We start from the raw sequence: 25,413 nt of genomic DNA, 5'->3' as shown, positions 1-25,413 counted from the left end.
AAATTGTTGTTCTTACTTTATTTACTTCTAATGTTACTTTTATTTTTCGGATGCAAAAAATATTCTGTGTGTTTTTGTCTCAGAGAATTTGCCAAAGAGAGAGAACGAGTGGAGAAGCGCCAGGAGTTCTTGAAGCTCCGCAGACAGCAGCAGATTGAGAGAGAGCTTACTGGATACCTGGAGTGGATCTGCAAAGCAGGTGAGTCTCCGATCGACCTCATCTCAATGCTTCAATGCACCGAATGGTTATTTGTTCAGCGTTCAGATTTGCTCAGTGCTTTTATTTTACTTTGTTTTATTTTTTATATTTTTATTTTACTATTTGATCCCTTACAGCTAAAGTAACATTATAAAACTTTCAGAATAAAAGGTGCATACTAATTTAGTCTATATACTACAACATACTTGAATTTTGAGCTAAAACATCTATAATAAATCAAGCGAAACTTCTCATCAGAGGTCCTTACCTAATGTCCATGGCTTTTTAATTCCAAAGTTTATGCTAGACCTACAGTATGTTTGCTTGGCATTTCTATATAATTTTATATTAAAAATGGTAAAGATTATTGTCATTTAAGTTCATTTTTCCACATTATAATCTCACATTCTATTATTGTATGTAATTCAAGTCTCATTGAGTTCCCTACGTGTTGAATGAGTATACTGTATTAGGTGATTCCCGCCTGGTCTCACTGTTCTTCAAATATTTTGAAGAATCTTGGCAACTGAATCTCGTTGACTTCCGTATAGACACAAAACCATTTTAACCACAAAAGAGTTCCCAGAATATCTTCTTTTGTGTTCCAAGACACAAAGAGTCATACATTTCTTTTAGCAAAGCTGAGGTTGAAAACAGGATTGATGGTGCTCAACTTTATGTAGCGCAAAAAATATGTGCTTTACGTACTCAGCGAGACTGTATCTGAAAATAATGGCAGTTTTATCCGAGGACCTGGGGATTGTTAACAGAGTGAAATCTTTTCAAGGAATCTCAGCCACCCTGTTACACCAATAAAAAAACTATTCTCTGTGGTCTCCTTTTTGATATTATCATTGCAAAATTGTATGTACTGTACCAACTTTTCTATTCATTTCAGAGAATGACAAACATACTGAATTGAAGCGTTGTTTTTCACAATGAATGTTTTATGTAATGGATTTTTCTACTTTTCTTTGCTCTTTGTTTGCTGTAGAGGAGGTATTGCTGGCTGAAGAGGACCAGAATGCTGAGGAGAAATCTCCTCTGGATGGTGCGTGGTATAGAAGAAAACAAAACAATTCAGGTGAAAAGATGGCTACTGTAGGGTCTAGGGGCTGGTTCACCATAGTATGTTATGATAAACCAGGCCAGTGGAAGGTATGACCACTTTTGACTGAGCTTTTATGTTTCACCATTATTTTTCAATGTTTAGGAGGATGTGTTTGAAGTTTATTCCCAACATGGAGGCTCTTCTGGGGGATTTATACAAAGATTGCTTATTGCTATGTAGCTATTATAGATTTACTATGTATTTTGAATCTTTTACTTGATGTAAAAATGACAACTACTGTGAATTTGCTTCATTATTCACAATTGAATTTCTTCTTTCTTGTGTTTAGTCCTGAAAAGAGCTAAGACCAGAAAGGGTAGAAATGACCTCATCGGTGCAGAGGAAGGAGAGGAAAATTTCACAGACATATCTTCTGTCGGTAAGGCTTGACCTGTGTCCTTTTCCCAACCAGACAAATATTTGACCCTTTTTTCAGACCAGTTTTCTTCAGCATTAAAACCAAAATTGTTTATAGAAAATGTATAGTTTCTGTGCTCACCTGGTAGTGCATTGCGCTTGCAACGCAAATGTCATGTTTTTTTTTCCATGAAACGTATATCCACCTTTTTTTGCGATGCACAAAATTTCCCATTATGCCTTGGGTAGGGCTTATGCTTAAGACTTCTGGTTCGCTGCTTGATTCCCGTTAGTTAGGCAATACCAAGTTAGCTTGAAAGCTTTAAAACAGAAGATATATAATACTTTTATGTAATTTAAAATAGCATAATATCAAAGAGCAGTGTTGTTGTTGATCTTTTGTAAAATAACGCAGCATTGGAGACATCTGGATGCTTCAGTGTGACTGGTTCTGATATGTCATGTCGCGATACAGCTGCTTTGTTGTGGAACGTGCCTTTATTTATAGAACTACAAATTTATTGGCCAAAGATTCACTTAAATACATACATTCTATACAAAATACCTTTAAATAGTGTTTATTTCCTGTGTCATCCAATGTGAATACGTTTGTTTGAATACTGCGCAAATGTAATATTAAACTAAATCATTAATAAATTATTATAATGTCACAGATGTATGCTTCAATAGTGATGTAGTATGCAATAGCAATGAAGTAAATAAGGAAGAAAACAATATGTTGTGGTGTTTTTGAGAGGGGTAGATGCAGTATTTAGAGCTAAGACCGAGCTGTCTTTAAATGTTATTTACTTATCGCTCTTGCCATGTCACGCGTTCACTCGTTCGTAAGGTTTTCTGAGCTTTCTGTGGCTGTCGTGACAGCCTTTTACCGATTTTATTTTTATTTTTAACCATTAACAGAAATGTCCTCTAACTAACTAATATAGTAACAAATACAAAACGGAAATGCGGGGCATCAAACAGGAAGTCACTCATGGCGTCCTCCATGGAGACGTCAAGAAAATACACTAAATGCACTGTAACTATCTTTGGAAAAAGTGTCTGCCAAATAAAAAATGTGAATGTAAATGTAATAACCTACAGACCCTGTTTCCACCTGGTACTAAGAGACACTTAGTGCAGTAACTTCAGATGTGCTTCACGCCTGTGACGCTTGTTGATATCAGGAGTTTTTCTCTCTTTCAAATTTAAAACCCATAGAATCAAAGTTTATAAAAGAAAAAAAAAGTTTTTAGTCTGTGTTAGCATTGAAGCAATATGTTTGCTAGAGTACTATTAAACCTTGACAATATTATTGTAAATATTTAAAACTATGGATTACTTGCATTACACTTGTTTTTGTTCCCTAGAATTTTCCTTCTTGCCTAATACCACCAATATCCGACTTAAAGTAGGAAATAATGGTTCTTGGCTGAGACATGCTGCAGCATATTCTACAGTAACCTGCAATATGACAGGGCTATAGGTTACAATATTACCTACAGTATGAGACTTGATGTTGGAAAAATAAAAATAATGTGTTTTACCCCTCTAGCGCCCCCTGGATCACCTTTTGCCAGAGCTAGCCTGAAGAGCAGTAAAAATGACAGCTCATCGTACTTCCGTCGTAAGGAAAAGAGGGTGCGCTTCTTCATTCGAAGAATGGTGAAAGCACAAAGTTTCTACTGGATCGTTCTGTGTTTGGTGGGACTGAATACATTGTGCGTGGCCATAGTTCACTACGACCAGCCCGAATGGCTCACCAAAGCCCTGTGTAAGTCTGTTTCGACAAATGTTTACTCAAAACATTTAATATCTATTCAAACACTCGTTTGAATTTTAACTTCTTATTTTTATGTCTAAAGGCTAACATTGAGATACAGTTGTTTGAGCTGTATTGTCCAGCTATACCTTCTCGTAGAAATGTTAGTTTTTAAGGCTTTGTGTGGGTGTATGAGGGTGTTGATGGATAAGTTAATGTCTTCTCATTTTTGTATTGTCTGTTAGACCTGGCAGAGTTTGTATTCCTGGGTCTGTTTCTGACAGAAATGACCCTGAAGATGTACGGCCTGGGGCCCAGAAACTACTTTCACTCCTCATTCAACTGTTTTGACTTTGGGGTGAGTCACACGTTCATGATTCAGAAATGCCCCATGAGGTCTGATCCAGTCCGTCATTTTGAGCTTCTATGATACATATGACTATGCTGTTTTGCCACAGGGACATTCAGAGATTACGACCGTGCCAGTTTGTTCACTTTCACAAATGTTTTCTATTGATACAGTAGTGTTTCCACTTAGATCACCTCTTCAGACTCTTTAAGTGCTAGTTTAAATAAAAGACACGAAGAGATACTCTTGGTTTCTATTCGCAGGTGATTGTGGGGAGTATTTTTGAGGTAGTGTGGGCAGTGATCCAGCCTGGTGCGTCTTTTGGGATCAGTGTTCTGAGAGCCCTCCGTCTGCTCCGTATTTTTAAAGTCACCAAGTAAGTAGATTAATATCTACATATTCGTGCATATTGTTACAATGTTCTTCATTTTACTGTATTTACTCTCACCCCCTCTCTTTGTCTACAGATATTGGAACTCACTGAGGAATCTGGTTGTTTCTCTGTTGAACTCAATGAAGTCCATCATCAGCTTGCTCTTCCTCCTTTTTCTCTTCATCGTGGTGTTCGCCCTTTTGGGCATGCAGCTCTTCGGAGGCCAGTAAGTGACTTTTCCCCCCATAAATTTCAGTGCATTTCAGAACATGGACGCCATATATGACCAAAACCTAAAAAACATTAGGGTTTAAAGCAGTAGAAGTACTTTGTGTTAAGCAGACAATTGTCTGCATTGTCTTAGTTACCGTCTTCATGCTTGCCTAAAAGACGTTTAAGTCAAGTCTGTTATTTGTTTGTTTTCACGATGCCCAAGCAGTTTTGCAAAAAAATAGTCTCTTGTTTATTAATGTTTCAGTATAAAGCCCTGTGGCACTGACTCTAGATCTGTTTTATGACTTTAGATGTTTTTTTTTATTCAATCAGTTTTGATCTAAGGCCTGACAGCATGTGTGATGTGTCCAAGAACAAGATCAGCCACTGGCACCATTTGCTGGGGCTACGGCTGCCTTTTTGCATAAATAAAATGGTTTGCGACATGTGTCTAATTGCTCGCCATCATTATAATAAGAAGTCCCCTGCTGTTGAATGTAGTTTTAAAAGTCAAGGCTAATATTGATGTGCATGGAACACAAAGGCATTATTTCTGCTTTTTATCTAACTTGAAAAGTGAATACTGACAACTGCTTGACAACAGTCCCAACAGCCCCCACCCAGATTCATTATTTCTGTATCATGTATTTTCTGTAAGAATTCTATCCATCCATCCATCCCACCCAATCTATCCGTATAATCCCTCCGCCCTTGTGTTAGATAGCGATACTGCATGCCAGTAGGGATTTAAAACTCTACGCTTTAGGCCACGTTTACACGATGAAAATCTGAATACTTTTTGAAAAGTTTCACATACACATGGCAGCGTCATCAAAACTGTCTGAATTTACACGGATCCAGGAAAACTGATAAAAAAGCTGAAGTATGCACGGCAAGCCATCTTGTTGTGTAAAGAAGCAGGACGTGCCTTGTCACATACAGTACACATGGACAGGTTTAAGCCAAAAGTGCTTTTTAATATCGTTGGTTGACGTATATGTGTGTTTAAAGTCCGGCGAATGTAAATAGCGTGTCTCCGCTGGCCTTATTGGTGCTGCAACTTCACATTCTGCTGGGGGAACGTTAAAACATAGTCGAGCTGCGAGCCACCATATTGTTTTGGCTATACTCGCACGACTGGTTATACGAGTGCACGTGGCGTCATCGTTTACAGAAAGTTCCATCTTGCAGTTTACATGGAATCGAAAACTGCTGCGTTTTCAAAAGGCTGTACTTTGAGACCCGTTTTCAGTACTTTGCGTTTTCGGTCCCCTAAAACGCTGTTAACGGAGAGCCAACGCGCATAAATTATTTAGCATTTTCAGTTGAAAACGGTCTCGTGTTAACAGCCTCTTAGCTGATTATGCAGTGTGTCTGCTTGCTTTAATGTAGGCCGTCCCGCTGACAACAAGCTTGATGAATCAAAGGTTTAGTCACCACACCCCCCACCCCTATACTATTAGGCTACATGTAACAAATAGCCACCAGTCAATTATAAACCTTGTGTAAATACATCCTATTAATCGATTGAACCCATTAACCCTGGGTATATACACAGCATCTTATTTGGAAGGAGTCCTTCCTGTGAATGCTTCCATTAGTCATCGTGTGCCTGCAGGAAGAAATGCATGTTTTTCAGAGTCACATGGGAAATTAGGCTTAACACTCCAAAAAAAGTCTCCTGCACGATACTAGTCTGTTCGTTGAGACACAAAACATTTTAATAATGATGTATTATGAAAGGTGGTTCCTAAACCTGTCTAAATCTATTGACCGGTTTTAGAATGATGCTGTATGGCAGACCAGAGTTTCTTAGTGTTGACTGAAAAGCTTTATTTGCGTAAAAGCTATAATCGTCTGTGCTATTGTTTTGGTTTTCATTTCATAATGGCTTTTCACATAATGATTCCTGTTAGGTGTTTGCTGGTAGTAAAGTTGTTGTCAAACAGTTTGGACTACAGCCATACTGTGTTCCTTTTTGTAAAGGAACTTGTCTCTGTGGTGTCTTTGGAAAGACAGTTGGCATTGTGTTGACTTCATCTGTGGGTTCCAAAAATGCCTTCTAATGCAAATCTGAGTGTGGTGAAGAATTTTAGATTTGCCCTCCAGCAGAACATCTTGTTAAATGAGCCGCTGTCACCAAGCATTGTTTTTATTGTTTTGTTGTCTTTTTTGGTTTCGAGGCCCTCGGGACATCCTCTTTCTCAGATGTTTTCTCGGTGCAAGGAGAGTTTTTCTGTTGTTGATCATTGTAAAAATCAGCAGGGATCTGACCGTTCAGTATTTTATCAATATCTGCATCTATCTGTGTGATAAAACATGAAGTCTGTTATTATAAAATACATTTACACCGATTCCATAGCGATTAACTGAAAGTATTGTTTTGGAGTATGACAATCGCTTCTTAAAAATATATTTAAAAAATAGTATTATAAAACATTTATTCGTTGTAGCTTTGTAAAGTATTTTTTTCACATTTATGCAAAGTGTCCCATTCATCAACCAATGATTTGTTAGAACGTTATTTTTCATGTACAGTTTGAGGAAAGTTTGAAAATCTTTGTCTATAAAGATATTACTTCTAGAAAACATTTTTGTTTGAATTCAGATACAGTATGTTACACGCTCTTACCATCTTTCAGATTATTAGCTAATGTTGTTTAACACCTACATTTTAAACTGAGGAGGTTTGATGTCTGGCTGGAGGGTAAAAGCAGTGCATTTTAAGTAACTTTTTGACATCCCTGCTTCTCCAAACTAGACTCAGTCTAAACTAGGAATGACATCAAAGTTTTAATTTAGCCTTTTCACCAAGTGTACTCAGGATTTCTCTTTCCAACTAGGTTTAATTTTGAAGATGAAACACCCACTACAAACTTTGACAGCTTCCCTGCAGCTATAATGACAGTCTTCCAGGTACACTTTATATTCATTTGGTCTCATGAATGTTCAATTCATGCATTTTTATGAAATGGAGAACGTTATATTTGGGTGCGTTGTGTTGTGTGCCTGACATGTTTATGCCTCTTTTAGATTTTGACAGGAGAGGATTGGAACGCAGTGATGTATCATGGGATTGAGTCTCAGGGTGGCGTCCGGAGTGGAATGTTCTCTTCTGTCTACTTTATAGTACTTACGCTCTTTGGAAACTGTATCCTAAATTCCTACAGCGATTGTACGCATCAGCATAGAGATGCCAAGATGTGCAATAAATATGTTGTATTCGTATCCCGATTGATATACTTTAAATGTAATCTTGGTAAATGCAGAGCTAATGATGCAAAACAACATGCAATACAGATGCTTCTCTAACCTGATTATAACCAGACACACTTCTCAATGTATTTTTGGCTATCGCTGTGGATAACCTTGCCAATGCGCAGGAGCTGACAAAGGTAATCTGAATTTGCATTTAACTTACATCATCTGCTTGGTTTCCTTTTTTTCATATACTGTGCAGAAAATGGTTAGATCGTGTATTACATTTTCTTGTTGACAAAACAAAGAATCTGGCAGGTATAGTTATAGCCGAATCTGCGAATATTTGAATACATTTGGAAATATGATGATGTTTTTGCTGACAGCTCCGATCTGGCCACTGAGATAGATACAACCCCTGTGTTAAAGGATTTTTATGTGGGAGAACATGCAAAATGATTGACAGCCAGTAAATGTTCAAAGCATTACTATTGGCCAACCAAAGAATTTGGCCTTACAAGACACTTTGAACAGGAAGTACTTTCCCTGTATAGTCTTTTCTAATCTAAAGAAAAGGTTCTTTAGATTATAAAAATGATGTTTCTTTGTGGAAACAAAAATGGTGCTTCTATGGCATTGTGAAGAACCTTTTAAACACCTTTCTTTTTAAGAGTTTAATCATCTCTGATTGGCCCTTGATGCCCATTTCTTCAGGATGAAGAGGAGCAAGAGGAGGCAGCGAAGAAGAGCATTGCTCTTCAGAAAGCCATGGAGGTGAAGGAGGTCAGTCCCATGTCTGCGGCCAACATCTCCATAGCAGCGTAAGTTTCTGTTACACTTTTTTCCCACCGACCTTTTGCTGTGGAGCCTTTCCTTATATGTACACCAGAACTGTTCATGTCTTATTTTTGTGATTGGTTGTTTTGATTTTTTGTCCAATGAATAGCAGTGTGACCCTCGCCTTCTCCTAAACCTGCTCTGTGTAGTCTGTTCTTCCTAACTTTGTTTCTTTAAGGTGAAATTTTGCATTCAAGCTACACTATTCTCTAGATTTTGTATTTTATTGTATATTTTATTGTATGCAATTATCATATGGTATTAAATGCAGTTTGTCATATGCAAAATGAGCAAGAAAGCTTCTGTAAGGTAAATAAATGTACAGAAATATGAATTTACTTAACTTCATGTGTTTACTATAGTTTGTAGAGATGCATGTTTGTTGTCAGTAGTAGGGTTTCAAAAAGCATTGTTTTAATACAATTTTTTCTATTTGTACGGTATGTTTCGCTATTATTTGCATTATCATTGTTCGTTTTCATATGTGTAACCATTTTCTTGTTTGTTCACAGATCACACAAAGTTAAAACGTTACTATTTTAATCTCAAATATATTTCATTTAATCACATCAATGTTAACAAAACCGTGGTTATTTCATACGAGTTGATTTTTAAGGGAAGAGTTAGCCCCAAAATGAAAATTCCGTCGTCATTTATGAGTGCCGGTTACCGACTTTCTTTAAAATAACTTCTGCGGAAGAAAGTCATACAGGTTTGAAATGACAAGAGGATGAGAGAGTGATGACAGAATGTTCATTTTTGGGTGAACTATCACTTTAATGTGTGAATTATTCGATTTTATTTATGAACGTTTTGGTGACATTGAAGTGAAGACATTTTAAACACAAAAATATGACAATCATCTTACACATCATGTATGTTTAATTCATTTTTGATTGGTCTCAGTCACAGTCTGTCTTTTACTACAGTGTTACCAATGTTTGTGTCTTGTATTTCGTATATACATACTGTAGAGGGCAGGTGTGCAGACAGCGTGACATCACCTGTCTCCCATCTGCTCTCCCTGCACACTTCCGTTTGCGTGCGTCTCATGCGTTTGTTTTGTTTTTGTTTCGCATGTGCAGTTTTGTAAAGCAAAATCGAGATGCAATCTCTCGTAGATCTTCAGTCTGCAGCGTTCATTCACTGTGAGTTCTGCTCTCAATATCTCCTTCTACTCTCCTCTTCCTCCTCCTCCTCCTCCTCCTGTCCTCCTCCTCTCTGTTCTTCTCTCCTCATTGGTTTTATCTTCTTATTTTTCTCTCTCTCTGTCGTTTTGGTCATGACTCGTCTCATTGATTTTGGGAGTGAGTTATAGCATCAGTTTCAGGTAGACAAATGCGGTCATACAGAATCCATTTATTTAGTACTGACATGTTGGCCATTAATAGCACCCTTTTATTTAATCACAGCCCCACGTGTCTAAGTGGCTGGTGTTAAAATGGGTCGATCTTCTTATTTTTTTTCTTAGGAGTGCTCTTAAAAGGAGGACAAAGTTGTTAAGGTAGAACAAGAAAGAGAAAGACAACTGTGGGTGAATTGTTGAAAGCAACTTTAAAGCCTGAACGTTATTCGGGCCTTGTGTAATTTAAATACGTTTAATATTTTAAAACTGGAGTGATTCTAAGCAGGTGCTAAAGTGTTACAGGTGGTGTAGTATTAGTTAGTGAGAGACGTCAATACCTTATTATATACAACTTATAAGCATACCTGTATGTGATTTTCTATTTGTAGCACACATATAGCTTGTAAATCCATATGGACAAGTTCTCTTTCCGCCCTCAGATAGGTGTATAATATATGTGAAAGGCCTCGGGCACTTTGATTTTTTATCCTTTGATGGTGAAGAACATTTCCAATATGAATGAAGGCCAAACTAAACAGATGTTTGGGTGTGCCGTCTGCACGCTGCAGTGGCCATTTGGATGGAGAGCGTGTGAATGCATGTGTGTGCATGAAGAATAGTATGATCTTCTTTTAAATAGGTGCATTAAAATTCTAATCATGCTGTTTCTGTGCCATTTACGTATATTTAACATTTTCATTTCGTTTTTCTGTCTGTTGTGTCCTTCACACTAGTTGTTTTTTCTTCTCTATAAATGTTTGTTCACATGTTTGGTTGTCTTTAACATGTCTGTCGTTTTTATGTTGTGGGAACCCGAATGTGTTTTGTAGGAGTTCTATCTACACTCCGTGTCGTCGCTTTGTGAGGTATAGTGGCATGGCTCAGGATGTTATTGTTATAACTGAAGTGGGTTTTTTACCATTAGCAGATGTTGTTAGCACATCATTAGCGCTTTAGCCTCTTGGTAATTTCTATCGCACCGTAACAATGGAACAGCATTTGGTGTCGTACGTAAGTGATAACTCGATGAGATGCATGAATTAAAGGGGCATGATATGTATGATAGGCCTACTAAAACATCAATGCCAACCACTGTTCCACTTGATGCCATTTTTTTAATTGTAAAGACTCCTGAAGGAACAGTTCCACAAATAAAAATTCGGTCTTCATTTGCTCTCCCTCTCCAACACATTTCATGGTTCTGATGAACGAAGAGAAAGATATTTGGAAGAATGCTTGTAACCAAACAGTTCATGGCCGCCATTGACTACCATAGTAGATATAAAATTTGCTTTATAAATTTCTTTGTTCTGTTGAACACGAAATAAGATATTTTGAAGAATGTAGGTAAACTAAACAGTTCTGGGACACGTTTGATAACCTTTGACTACTATTTTTTCCTACTATGGTAGTCAATGGTGGCCAAAAACTGTCTGGTTACAAGCATTCTTTAAAAAAAAATCTCTGTGTTCATCAGAACAAAGAAATTTACTGAGATTTGGAACAAATCGAGGGTGAGTAAATGATGACAGATTTCCTCCACTGCATTATTTTTTATTTAAAGTCAAATTGCAAAGAAGTACATGGCCGACCATGTCTCTGCTTGCATTTACTTCAGTGACAGTGTCATTTTTAATATCCATCAGTGGTTGGTTCATGGATGTGGGTTTTATCGAACGGCACCTGTGTGTGTAATTCAAGTAAATGTTTTCCCACTCAGTAAGGAACAACAGAGGTCCCTTCAGAAGATGTCCATATGGGAGCAGCGCAGCAATCAGCTGCGCAGACACAACGTGCTTAGCAGTAGCGAGGCCCTCTACAACGAGTTAGAGCCCGAAGAGCGCATGCGCGTGTCTTCGGCTCTGCATCTGCGACCCGACATGAAGACCCACCATGATCGCCCGCTGGTGGTGGAGCATCGAGAGGGCACCCTGGACGATCCCAAACTCTTAGAGGGAAAGAGGGCAGAGGGAGATCTAGACACATCAGAGTTTCAAACCTCCTCCGCCCACCCACGGAAATACCACCGATGTCGAGGAGACAACGGAGATACAGGCGACGGACGACATCACAGGCACCACAGCCGAAACCGAGACCACCGTGGGGGTCTGGAGCGCACGGCCAGTCAGGACGGAGGACACAGGTTTCATCACTCCCCTGGATCTCCGGAGGAGGGCAGAGAGGTGGAGGAGAGAGAAAATAGACACGTCCACTCAAGGAGGTCTAATGAGAACGGGAATGGCACGATTGGTAATGGAGGCAGGGTACGTGGGCACAGAGAAGGTGAAGTAAATAATGGAGAGAGGAGAAAACATCGGCCGCGTGTGAAAACTCAGTCCACGCTGGATGGAGAGGAATTCAGGGATAATGGAAGCAGAGGACACAGGTGAGACCCCTAAAGAGTGTTTGGTTACATGTTTGAAATTGGTCAGAACCAGTGGTGTGCGGTGGACTTAAAAAATGAGAAGACAGATTTCTACCCATGTAATTTTTGTTCATCTCTGCACTATGAACAAGTGCGATTGTCAGAAAACCAGTGTCATTTCAGTGTTTATGTGTGAAAAATGCCTTTTAATTACTACAAGTTCATTACAGTATGTACTTCTGATTTTTTTAGTTTTTTATTTTCCCTGCTGTACATCAACACCACCTTCATTTTTTTCTGGAACATTTGGGATTTCCTATATAAGAATAACATCATTACCAATACCATCAATTTAATTATTAGCAGTCCCAGAAATACTCAAAGCATTTAAGAGATCAAATCAAATAGATGCTATCCTGAGCAAGCCTGATCAAAAGCAAAAGTTTTCGAACAAATCTGAACCACGTAATATTCTGTCAACAATCGATAACTCCTCTGCCTCCGCCATCTCCGACACGAATCCTAAACTCCGATTAATACAATTTATAAAACAATTTAATTAACGTTCAATCTAATTTAGCGCCCTCGGTTTAAAATGTATGACTAAGACGAGCAGGAAGGCGGGTTCTCGCTGATGAGTTATCCAATCATAGCCCGTTGGAGGCATTGCCTCCTCTCACGTGACTTTTCTCCATTCTTTTTAATTACCCCCACTCAAACTCACAGCACGCTTTAGCGGGTATATTTAAAGTCAATGAGCTTAGAGGAGGCAAGAGAAACGCTGCTTCCCTTTGGAATTCTTCCGAGCGGGGTCGCTGTTTCAAACTGTTGTACACGCTGATTTATCTCATATTTAGCTAAATACGTTATATCCACTGTCCTATTTTATTTCTGAACTGTTAATAATATTCTCATTCGATTATTTTCGAGGGGGAGGGGAGGCACTGCCTCCCTTGCCTCCTCGGAGGAAACGCCCCTGGTCAGAACTAACTTAATTTTTTTTTTACATTTCATAAGTCTAACGAAGAAACAATTGCGAATCATTTTTATTTATTTTATGTTGTTTTAAAGTTGAAAACCTTACATCCGTTCTTCTGTAAGGTCAAAATAATAAAATTGTGATTCCATGACATTTACAGTACAGTACATTTTATTACTTCTCGTACTGCATACTCCTATGAGATTTATTTTATGAAAAGCTGTTTTTTAAATTTACTGTATTTATTGCATCACCATTAAGATGCTTCTCTAAATTGTGTTGCTGTATATGTTTTATTAACATTTATAGCTTTTTTGCAGTTTCAGGGGCAGACCAACAGAAACAGGGGACAATAGTTTAGCCACCAGCCCTGTGCAGTCTCTAACCGAAGAAAAGCCAGAAAACACAGACAATCTGAAAAACAACACCAGAGTCGGTCTAACCGGAGTCAATATCCCTGTTACCATAACTGGCCCACCAGGAGAGACCACCATCATTCCCAGTAAGTGGTGGTCATAACTTTACTTCTTCTACTTGAGATGTCCAATTCCATAAAAAGTGTGTGACAAATGGATTAAATATACTATACTTTAAGTTCTTTGAAATTGTAAAATATATACATTTATAATATATTCATCATGATTAATCACATCCAGAATAAAGTTTGTGTTTGCATGTCTGTGTACTGTGCACATTCATTTTGTATTCATAAACAAATGCACATACCATGAATATTTAGGAAATATGAACATGTATTTATTTATATTTAAACTATGTATAAATGTTTATACATTTTTAAATTGTACATTTTCTTAAACATATACATGTATGTTTTCATAAATACAAAATAAATATGCACAATACACAGACGTATATTATGTAAACACAAACTGTTATTCTGGAGGCTATTGATCATGATTTATCGTTTGACAGCCCTTATTTATCGTGTGCTTTATATAAACATATAAAACATACTTTAGATTGTTTTATTGGACAGACGCGCCTGGCCCAAATGTAATTTCTGGTCTGTATTTCATTATTTATTAATACTATAGCTTTCCTGTAGAGCATGTTGCTAGCCATGCCAAGGTCATGGGTTCGATCCCAGGCATTGCACATACTCAGGAACAAATGTATAGTATAATACTATGTAAGTCGCTTTGGATAGAAGTGTCTGCCAAATGCATGAATGTATTATTTAAAAATTCATTTTATATTTAATTTATATCCATAGGAATTTACATTACTATTTTATTGTATATTAATTATATTAAATTGATACTACTTGGCATTTATTGATTTTTGCAGAGGTCTACCAGAATTAAGTTTGGGCCACATAATGTTTGTTTATGTTGTTGCCGCTGAAAGCATTTATTAAAATAAGTTATACAATTAAACCAATCAACCTTGATATTGTGCTAAATAACAGCTTTTGTGAATCTACTGCCATTCTGGAAGATGTAGCGCAAAGTCACAAACTAAGCAGACCACATTGACTGTCTCTTTGACACTTGTGACTTTGCTCCATGTCTTTGCTCTAATGATCATCTCTCTGACAGTGAACAACATTGATGGTGACAGCCAACCACTGAACGAAGATAAGAAAGATCTTGATGAGCAAAATCAGGACGCTCCTAAACACATCCTGCCATACAGCTCTATGTTTGTGTTCGGCCCTTCAAACCCGTAAGTCGCACCTCAAATGACAGAATTATGAATAAGTTGCTTGTAATGCTCTGAATGTTTGAATACAGTGTGAATAAAATATGTTTGTGTTGTCTTTCTAGTGTGCGTCGGCTTTGTCATTATGTGGTCAACTTGCGTTACTTTGAGATGTGTATTCTCACGGTCATCACAATGAGCAGCATTGCGCTGGCAGCTGAGGACCCTGTGCATGCAAATGCACCGCGCAACAATGTGAGACATGCACAAATACTCAACCTTAACAGATCTAATAGATCCATTTCATCTAAAATATTGCAACTGACATTTCATTGATCTCCATTTTACTGTCTGTGATTTCAAGGCGGGGTTATGAAATCACTGTTTATATAACTCAAGGACAGACCTCCGGGGCAATATGGCAGCCCTCGTCTGAAATGTCATAGAGAAAGTCGTCACTTGCCCCGCATTGCCATCATATCGTCCTTGGAGACGGCCTGTGAGGAGATTTACGTAGCCACGGCGACCACGTCAGGCCAAAAGCAGGGCTGATTAAGTGTGAAATTACACAGAACGAGTTGTAAACATGTCTCTGAGAATCGCATGCCTCGCTGTTTTTCTTTACATTCGACTGGCCGATTCATTAAGCATGACCGGCCTGTCATCTGAATCTCTGCTTTCACGCGACATTCCCTGACAGTTTCCTCTTCATGTATTAAAAGCAAAACTGGGTAAATCTTAAAAATTTATTCAAAGCATCTTTTTATATCTTTTGAAAAAAATACAGTACGTGTATCTGTTCTGATTTGGAGATTATTGCACGATTCATCGAATCATGGGGCCAAATGCATTAGATTTTTGTTTTATTTGTGACATAATCCACTGTACTTGGCCCAAGCTGTTCTTGAACTACAGAAATAGACATAAAGCAGGATAGTGTTTCTAAAACTCAAAAGGGCTTGCTTTTTCCCTTAGGTGCTGAAGTACTTGGACTACGTCTTCACTGGTGTGTTTACATTTGAGATGGTTATAAAGGTAAATAAACCTCTCCACTTTTCTCTCATAGTCTCATAGAGCATCAGATTGTATTTATTTGCCTAATAGCAGCAAACTTTTCAGCAACCTCTGGCACTTTACACTTTAACTTAGATTGTGAATACAATTTTTGTCTGAAATGCATTCTTGTCAACCACTGCGTATTTTATGGTGTAGGGATTTTTTTGCACCAGCTTCATAAAGGAATCCACGTTATCTTTCTCCACTTTCTTCATTTCTTCTACTGTAGATGATCGATCTCGGCCTCTTGTTGCATCCTGGCTCTTACTTCAGGGACCTGTGGAACATACTGGACTTCATTGTGGTCAGCGGTGCTCTTGTGGCTTTCGCCTGCTCGTGAGTGCCCGTCTTTCTTTTTTCTTTAAGCTCTATCAGAGCAGATGAAGTCTTGACTGTCGGTTCAGATCCATTAAGAGAGCATTCAGTTGAAAATGAAGGAAACAGGATGTGACTGGATCTCACACCAGATACCAAATAGCACACAGTGTCCGGTTATTGGGGGATGTGTTGTGGGGTGGGGTGCGGTTTCCTTCTGAACTGATCAGTTTAATATGCATTTGTTTAGATCGAAATGAGATTTTCAGGAGTGGCGCACACCTGCTATGGTGATGTGGGTTTAATATTTCCCACATGAGATGAGGCAGTCATTGCTACAGTTCGTAGCATTGGCCGACTATATGTGGAGATCTTTGCAGTTTGTGATTTTTATTGTGACACTTGATAGACTATTCACTATTATTATTGCTCATATTTGTAGTTAATGGATTTAAACAAACTTTTTAGGAATTGAACTTTGGTGCATATCTTGTTTTGCAGCATAAATTATGTGGATTATGTGAATTTGCTTACAGAAAGAGCAAATGTAACTTATTGTAACCCATGTAAGTGTGCACTAAAGTATGTAGTGTCCATAATTTCATATACACTAGACTAGGGGGCTCTTTTGATTATGGTCGGTAACTAAACAACCCCCAGCATCAGAACACCCTAGCAACCACCTAGCGATGCTTTACAGAACCCTAGCAACTACATAGCAATGTGCAACCCTAGCAACCACACAGAACAGTGTAAAAAAGGATTGGGCTTAAACATTGACGCGCCCAGTTTTAACTGTGTGTTTGTTTTGCTGAATAAATGTAAAGTCTAGTGTTGAAGTGTGACTCAATCCTCTTAGTCGTCACATGCAGATGCTCGACTGTCTCTCTCCAACTTAGCAGTTGACAGCAAGACCAGCGGGTGCTTTAAAATAGCAGAAAAAGGGCAGATAGAAAAACGCTGTGCTTTTGAGACCAGCTGTTCAGTACGTGTTGTGTTTTATTCAAGTGCAGAAATTCTCCACCAGCTCTAACTGGCACCTGTGTTTCTGCTGCAGGTGTGAACGTGTGTGTGGATGTTTTATTATGGACACCTCTGAAGCTAGAGAAAATAAACGGTTGAACCGTTTCACACACAAAATGTGTGTGAATGTGGGTCACAATAGACAGTTTTTCTGAAACTCAGATTTTGTAATTGGTTTGCTCAATTCTGTGGTGTAATTTACATTTGAAAGATTTCGGGGTTAAAATCTCAGATGGCTATGTCATTTAAATGTTAGCATTTTATAAATTATAATGAATACATACAATTGGTGTATGTCATATTTTAACAGTTTTTATGTACTTTGGCCAAATGACATAATACAGTACGAGTATTTTTGACCTCCATATTACAAAAAGAAAAGTTTAAAAAGTTATTTTGATCTAGAATAACCGTTTAAACATAAAATAATTCATTAATGTGATTTTATTCAGGTTTTATTGTTTGCAGTATGCAGTTTGTTGATTGATTCAAGCTTTATCTCAAATTGAATTCTTCTCTGCTTGTGTTTTAAACCTGTGCTTTTTTCTTTTTTCTCCTGCTCTGTCCTTCAGTGGTCGATATCGAGCTTGTGTTTCTGGTCCTGTGGGCTTTAATGTTTTCTCATTTAGTTCTCTGTTTCTCCATCCATCTTCTCTTTTATCCCTCTGTCTCTTTCTCGCTTCCTTTATCTGTCCTATCATTCCTTCTCGCTTGCGTGGCTTTCAGGAGCTTCATGGGGTATGCATTATTACCTGCATCCTGTTTATCTGCTTCTGTGTGTGTATATATATATATATATATATGTGTGTGTGAGAGTCCCTAGACATTGATATTGTGAAACTGCACAGTTTGCTTTATGTTAACCCGCTCTAGATGTGATATTAAAAGCAGGCATTTACACAAAGGGAGCTAAAAAATACTTTTACTGTTCCTGATATCTCGATCTGAACCTGCATGAAATCTCTAGACTCGTACATGTTTTTTGTGTGTGTCTGCGGTTCTACATTTCTAGGTCTGTGCAGTTTGAAATGATGTCTTACCTTAATGCCACAGTGTCTACATGTTTTATCTTACAGCGTGATAGTGACAGTAACTGATAAACATTCACTCCATCGTGTCTTTGACTTACGTTGATGTTTTATTGTTGCTTCTTTGGTTTTTAATCTTTCTTTGCCGTCCGTCATTTCTTTCAGCTCAATGAACGCTTTCTTCTGCTTTGTTATAACCAGATTTAATTCTCATCGAAACTCTTCTGATCTGTGTTTACTGCTTTTGTTGTGAAGTGGCTTATTGTGTGTGTTTTTGTATTTGTGCACATGTGCATGGTTTTCTCGTCAGATCGCAGCAAAGCGTGACCAGGTGGGGACAGTCTAAATATCTATAAAACATAAACTCCCCCCCACCCCACCTCTACACTGACCCACCAAAAACCCAATGTCATGACATCTGACCTAAAAGTTATAGAAACTACTACTCTTATTGTGTCTAGACTACAGAGGACAGTCTTTCATTCACCCTGTACACTATAGAGGTCACTTGGAGTAGTTGGCTAAATTAGTGCCGATGTTTGCTCTGAAGTTAATAAAATGATGATTTTTTTTGCCAAACGTAAAAATATTACAGATTTCATGGTGTTTAGGGAATGAAGCTTGTTCACATCCAGCAGTTAACATTTTTGGCAAATGCACCAGATAAACATATAAGCAGTCTGGAGACGTTGACTGTGTACCGAAAACAGCAGATGGTGATTATTGCAGCCTGTGTGTTTTACAGGCCTCTGGAAAGCAAGCCATTCCAAGATTTCTTTGGTAGTAATAACAAAATAGTCAGGCTTATATTTCATTCCAAACTCATGTTTGCACAAAACAAACTGATGCCTACTGTGGTACATTAGTTCTTGTTGCATTGTGTTATTTTAAGGAAAATTAAGCACCCTATATTCTAATAATTTTAAATTATTCTAATAATAATTTCTTATAAAGTCATTTTCAGTATTACTGTAATGCAAAAAACCTTGTCTAAAGTTTTAGAACACTTGCGTGAAATTTTTCATTATCCTTAAAAGCTTTTGATCTGAAGTCGAATGCTTACATATCTCAAATTAGATTTGTGAAAATATCATTTTGCAAGAATTAAATTCCAAGGAAATATTTCTGCAAATTCTTGGCAAAAGATGAAAAACAGTAAAGATGATAAAATGTAACAAACTTTGATTTATTTTTGATTTTTATCATTCTTAAAGTTACATTTGTGTTATTCCATCGTTTTGATGAGTTTACTATAATTCTAAAATGTGGAAAAATATAATATAAACAAGTTTTCCAAAACGTGGCCGCTAGTGTATACAGTATATACTGTAATATAAGGTCAAATAAAATTGTAAAACAATATATGTAAAGCGTGTTATTATTTGTAGTATTAAATGTAATGCTGATAAAAAACAAGCTGAAAACAACACAGTATAGTTTTTTTTACTTTTTATATTGCTGTAATGTGAAAGAGATTCGATGAGAAGGAAATACTGTAGCAATTCAAAAAAGCTGTCATTTCTACAGCATAACCTTAGATCTTTCTTTCTTTTAATTTTAAATAGATACGTATGACCAGGAAAGCAGGGGGCTTTACGATACTGTACATCACCGTCTCTTATCACAAACACATAGCTCAATATTAAACCTCTTGCGTGATGGGTGGCTGGAGACGGATGGGTCCTCTGAGATCTATGGGAGTATAGTTGACTATCTCTGTGTGCACAGATCCACCACAATCTTGTGGTGGGGTAAGACTGATGCACAATGCATGGACATTGCACGCCAGTGTTATCTTCTCCTCAAGGGACAGAAGAAGCAAGCAGACCAATCCCACAGACCTTTCCAAAAACACCCCAAAGCTTATCTTTGTAAAAACATAAGACTATTTCCACTGCCATCCCACCAGGCTGGTATAAAATGTTATAGACCGTTTTCAGCGACTTCATTAAATCAAGTGAAAGTTATAGGAATATGGCTTAGCCAGCAGTGGAATTCCCCCAAAGTGACCATCCATATAATGAATCGTAGTAAGTCGAGTGCTCCAGAAGTATTAAATATTTATAGTCAGCCTCAGAGGTAGGTATGTATCCTTGCTTCATAGGCATGCTTTCCTCTAACCTCATAACCTCTAGCTAATGTAATTCACAATTACATGAAGGGCTAGAGAAAGCAGTTCAGTCATTTACGTTTTTTGAAATCGAGTCCCGGCTATGTGCATGTGATGGCAGACTTGATCAAAATGAATCACAAATGTGAGCAAACCGAGCAAACTTGTGCTAATTCACTGCTTTCTCAATACAGAGGAACCAAAGGAAAGGACATCAACACCATCAAGTCCCTCAGAGTTCTTCGAGTTCTGAGGCCTTTAAAGACCATCAAACGTTTACCCAAACTCAAGGTAATGTACTCCTGACTGATGCCTTTCAGTCGATCATCTTTTTTATTTTCCTTTGCAGGTGGATTCAAGAGAGCAAGTTTACGTAATCGTATCCAATAAAGAGAAAGCTACTGTAATTGTTTTTTAAGAGCACAGTGTGAATTCTCTAATCTATTCACAATAAAGAAACACACCGTATGCCTTTTATACTGTAGTTTTAATGGCTTTGCTTCGATTGGAAAAGTACAGTGCACTTCTTGCTGTACTCACTAAATACAATCCACTATTTTGTGTGTGTACTCAACTATTTTTCTGGCCAAATTTGCACCCAAATCTGTACCCAAAAGTGATCAAAACCTGACAAATGTGAGCAAAACCTCCCTTTGGGGACGTCCTTATTTATAAAAACACAGAAATCTAGCAGCTATAAAAAATATAGAAGCGTTTTCAAGATTGTAAAAATGCTGGAAGGGTCATGGTTATAGTGTAACTAGCTTTGTATAAAAACAAGAGGCATCTATGCAATGAAAAAGTAATCATAAACGTGTGTGTGTTTGCAAGTGCGCGTGTTTGTCCAGTATCATATATTTTGCAGACGTTGTCCAGCCCTCAACATTTAACAGGTTCCCTGTGTCCTGCTCTCTAATGAAATCTCACACTTAAACACATAAACAAATCCTTTCAGAGACACTTATCATTTTGCCATGTAATGCGATAACAATACGTTTGAACGTGCATTTTTACCAGTGGCAATAGTAGCAGAAATAATAGAGTCATAAATAAATTAGCACTTTGCAAAACTATGATTCTGTATAATTTTATCACACACATAAAGCCTCAAGGCCACAGAGACATTGAAGATCATTTTAGCATTAATGGTGAGAAAATGTACGCTGCACAGATAATAATGATACCCCATGGGTATCGAAATGTGCAGAAACAATAGCAAAATGAGATGATTTACACACATTCCCCGTGTCATAAGTGATCATGTGATTTAAAGCCATTAAGATTTTGTGAGATTGACACAAGACGCCAGGTTAAGCAAAGACAGATTTAATGAAGGTGGTGGTGAGGTCATTGGGTCTGATTTGTGTTTGTGTCCTAAGGCTGTGTTTGACTGTGTGGTGAACTCTCTGAAGAATGTGCTCAACATCCTCATCGTCTACATCCTCTTCATGTTCATCTTCGCCGTCATCGCCGTGCAGCTTTTCAAAGGGAAGTTCTTTCACTGCACCGATGAGTCCAAAGCCCTCGAGAAAGACTGCAGGTACAGCTGTGCTATCACCAGACTGCCTTCGTACAATCTATGGATGGATGGAAAATTGGTTGAAATCTCAAATAAGATAGAATAGATGGATAGACAGACAGACAGATACACAGAAGCACAAACATACATCTATACACATCTTTAAATGTGGATTGGGTGAATGAACGTGAATATAAATGAAAGTGACTGTTCATCTCTTAAGGGGGCAGTTTCTGGAGTATGGCAGCGATGGAATGGCCATGACACAGCCACGGGAATGGAAGAAATATGAATTTCATTTCGACAACGTCCTGTGGGCCTTTCTGACCCTGTTCACCGTCTCTACAGGAGAAGGCTGGCCCTTGTGAGTCTTACCTATAAATCATTCATGCAAATTCTTATGAACCTTAATACTTTTAAACAGAGGGTTTTATGCAACCAGAAAATCTCTCCGTCTTTTAAAGCTTACGCTGGGTCTGGGAGATCTTTGCATCCCACATGATGTTTTATCCTTGCTCTAGGCTTGGTGTTTTTTCAAATGAACATTTACAATGATAAAGTTTTCACATTGGTACAAACATAAGAATAGAATACAAGGGTTTAAAGTACATATTCAGTACCATGAGATATGAACAGCTCGTTATGATACCAATTCATGTCTATCTTAAATACAAAAATCTGTCTCATTCGTATCTTGCTCACATTCTCTGTGTGTTTCTTCAGAGTACTGAAACACTCTGTGGACGCCACGTACGAGGACCAGGGTCCCAGTCCAGGTTACCGCATGGAAACCTCCATCTTCTACGTGGTCTACTTTATCGTCTTTCCTTTCTTTTTTGTCAACATCTTTGTGGCCTTGATCATCATCACGTTTCAGGAGCAAGGAGATAAAGCCATGTCAGAATGCAGCTTGGAGAAGAACGAGGTATGGTGCTAGTTAAATGCCCAATTCACACTCTTCATTTTTGAGCGGTGGGTTAATGTTAGTGTTTATAAGGTCCATAACTTTTTCGGGCGGAAAGGGTCTTATTTTATAAGTTTGACTATACATCTAAATAATAAGTACACATCCTTCTGTAGAGATGATTGGGTCTGAGTGCATGCGTAGGTGGGTTGGTGGGTCACCCCAAAATAAAAATTCCGTCATCATTTTCTCACCCTCTTGTCAAACCTATATGACTTACATTCTTCTGCATAAAACAAAAGAAGATATTTTGAAGAACATTGAAAACTAAATATCGACGGTGCCCTTTGACTCACTAGGTTTGAAGCACAGACATAATCTGTTTCCTCTTTACTTGTTCCCTGTCATTTTTTAAAACGCGACTCTCTTTTCTTTGTTTTCGATGTGTCTGTCTCTATTTTTACTCTCTGTTCTTTACAGTTCCTGTATATCTCTTTCCCTGGTGTGACATATTAGTCCCAGTGTTTATATATTTAGCCCTGCTCTGACTCTGTTCTATTTCATGCCAGCACAGGTTGGATGTTCGTCTTGTATCACTTTCATTTGTTAGATTTCGAGTGCTTGGGGAATAGCAAATCTCATTTCTAATAATTATTCTTTGAGGATTTAAGTACATAATCTCCGATCTGGATAGTGAGTGTATAGTATAGTGTATCTGCTGTTAGATCCGCTCTACCCAAGACTTAGTGATGAGATAACATGATAAAGCATGTTCTGATGTCTACAGCGAGCTTGTATCGACTTCGCCATCAACGCTAAGCCTCTGACCCGCTACATGCCCCAGGACAAGCAGTCCTTTCAGTACAAGATGTGGAAGTTTGTCGTGTCCTCCCCTTTCGAATACTCCATCCTGACCATGATTGCTGTCAATACGGTGGTCCTCATGATGAAGGTAAAACATCAGATGTCACCTGATTGTAGTATTGAAATGTCACAATGACGATTTTGTCAGGTGACTCTTGCTAAAGGGCTCCGCTGTAGATGAAGCAGCCTGGAAATCACAAAACAATTTTTAAAATTCAATTTAAAAGTAGATTGAATCAGTGCTGCCAAGCATGCAGGCATAATGCTTTATTCCTTTGGTGTCAGACTTGTTGCAACCCAGAGTTCACTTCAGTCGATTGTTTGTTTGGAAATCTGCCAACAGGCGGTACCCTATAGCTTTTATCTTAGTGTTAAAACACTGCGAGACTAGAGACTTCCACATGTTAATTCAGATCAAGATTTCAGCTAATATAATAACGTATGCAAATATTCAGTTATAAATAAGTCATTTCTAATTATAGGTTCTTGATAGCCTACTTTAAAGATGAATATGTGAAACAATGCAGTTTGAGTCATTATTGCTATGTTTTGATTCTTTTGTAGTTTTATGATGCTCCTCAGCCATACGAGGACATGTTAAAGTGGCTGAACATCATCTTTACAGCTCTCTTTACGCTGGAGTGCATCTTCAAGGTCATCGCCTTCGGCCCTCTGGTGAGACTCTGTTGCTACTCTTTTATCAGTACAGTTTAAAGCTTGTATTGGAAAATTCAGTTTCCAAGTAGTTACATCAACATCAGTATGATCTAAACCTCAGATTATTCACAGACTTTTTGATAAATATGTTTGACATTACAGCTAGTTTGTTTCAGTCGATGTGGATAAACACATACAACGCAAAACGTTTAAAAACATCACTAACATAGAATAAATTGTAGCGTTTGATATCGAGCCGTGCCTGATTTAGACAAAAACTCTAAATAACATGGAAAATACCGCCTACCTAACGTCCCACAAGTAATATATCTGAAACATGTCATCAGATATATTATCGCAGATTGCCACCTTAATAATTGAAGAAGGCAGGCGAGGCAGCGGATCTCCTCGTGCAGCAAGATATATTCAACAAAAAGACAAAGTACTAAATAATCAAAGAACAACGAAACAAGGAATTAAAGTAATCCATAAATAACCGAGACACAGGAACATGATTAAACATTCATCGACTTACACTAGACAAAGGAAACACTGGGATTGAAATACATAGAAACTAACAAGATAACAAGACACACATGGAAGAACTCATTAACACTAAAAACTACAAAGGACTACAAAACATGGCACAGAACAGGAAGTAACGGAAATGTTCAAAAACACAGGGGAAACACGGACTGAGATTGTGAAAATAATCAATAATAAATATATGATATGTATATTACTTCTAGATAAACCAAAGTTTTGTCACAAAATTTAAGCGGACCAAACTCAACTGTGTCAAGAAGAAAAAAGGCTAGTGATAGGACAGACCGTTTCATCCAATGCACGTGCCTGGCCAAAAGTGAAGTTCCGTCTGTGTTTGGTTATCGGTCTGGCTAGTGGCTAGTAATATAACAATTTATTTTATGTTTTATTTAAATTAATATCAGTTTATATTTTATTTTATATTAATTGTAATAAATTCAATTGAAACTACTCAATAATTGTAGATTCTTTTGAGGGGGTCTACCGGAAGTTCAAACATGGAGCGCTCTATGTTATTCGACGGGTCTGTTGATCATGGGTACACCCTCCGCACGACTGGTCCGACCCGCAGTAGACGGTCTCATCACAAGCTTTTTTTTTCCAAACTCATTTACGAGGCTAATTTTTTAAGGAGCTTTTGT

The 25,413-nt window shown here is 37.9% G+C and overlaps 1 protein-coding gene across 1 annotated transcript in view; it reads left to right on the top strand.

The window, feature by feature from the left end:
* cacna1bb (calcium channel, voltage-dependent, N type, alpha 1B subunit, b) overlaps positions 1 to 25,413 on the top strand; it is a 102,473-nt gene that overhangs the window by 55,975 nt on the left and 21,085 nt on the right. The window contains exons 9-32 of the mRNA XM_079486355.1: positions 84 to 199; positions 1,194 to 1,283; positions 1,600 to 1,689; positions 3,223 to 3,441; positions 3,675 to 3,787; positions 4,042 to 4,154; positions 4,246 to 4,377; positions 7,208 to 7,280; positions 7,398 to 7,515; positions 7,692 to 7,759; positions 8,277 to 8,383; positions 9,485 to 9,547; positions 11,465 to 12,130; positions 13,415 to 13,590; positions 14,648 to 14,774; positions 14,876 to 15,005; positions 15,726 to 15,785; positions 16,036 to 16,142; positions 20,477 to 20,573; positions 21,662 to 21,822; positions 22,025 to 22,165; positions 22,525 to 22,726; positions 23,493 to 23,657; positions 24,134 to 24,244. Of these exons, the coding sequence (XP_079342481.1) occupies positions 84 to 199; positions 1,194 to 1,283; positions 1,600 to 1,689; positions 3,223 to 3,441; positions 3,675 to 3,787; positions 4,042 to 4,154; positions 4,246 to 4,377; positions 7,208 to 7,280; positions 7,398 to 7,515; positions 7,692 to 7,759; positions 8,277 to 8,383; positions 9,485 to 9,547; positions 11,465 to 12,130; positions 13,415 to 13,590; positions 14,648 to 14,774; positions 14,876 to 15,005; positions 15,726 to 15,785; positions 16,036 to 16,142; positions 20,477 to 20,573; positions 21,662 to 21,822; positions 22,025 to 22,165; positions 22,525 to 22,726; positions 23,493 to 23,657; positions 24,134 to 24,244 (3,445 nt within the window). The remainder of the gene's footprint in view (positions 1 to 83; positions 200 to 1,193; positions 1,284 to 1,599; positions 1,690 to 3,222; positions 3,442 to 3,674; positions 3,788 to 4,041; positions 4,155 to 4,245; positions 4,378 to 7,207; positions 7,281 to 7,397; positions 7,516 to 7,691; positions 7,760 to 8,276; positions 8,384 to 9,484; positions 9,548 to 11,464; positions 12,131 to 13,414; positions 13,591 to 14,647; positions 14,775 to 14,875; positions 15,006 to 15,725; positions 15,786 to 16,035; positions 16,143 to 20,476; positions 20,574 to 21,661; positions 21,823 to 22,024; positions 22,166 to 22,524; positions 22,727 to 23,492; positions 23,658 to 24,133; positions 24,245 to 25,413) is intronic.

The sequence above is a fragment of the Barbatula barbatula genome, assembly GCF_947034865.1.
Source record: "Barbatula barbatula genome assembly, chromosome: 22".
Taxonomy (NCBI): domain Eukaryota; kingdom Metazoa; phylum Chordata; class Actinopteri; order Cypriniformes; family Nemacheilidae; genus Barbatula; species Barbatula barbatula.
Note: the sequence above shows the minus strand (reverse complement) of the source record. Positions and strands in the feature narration are given on the sequence as shown.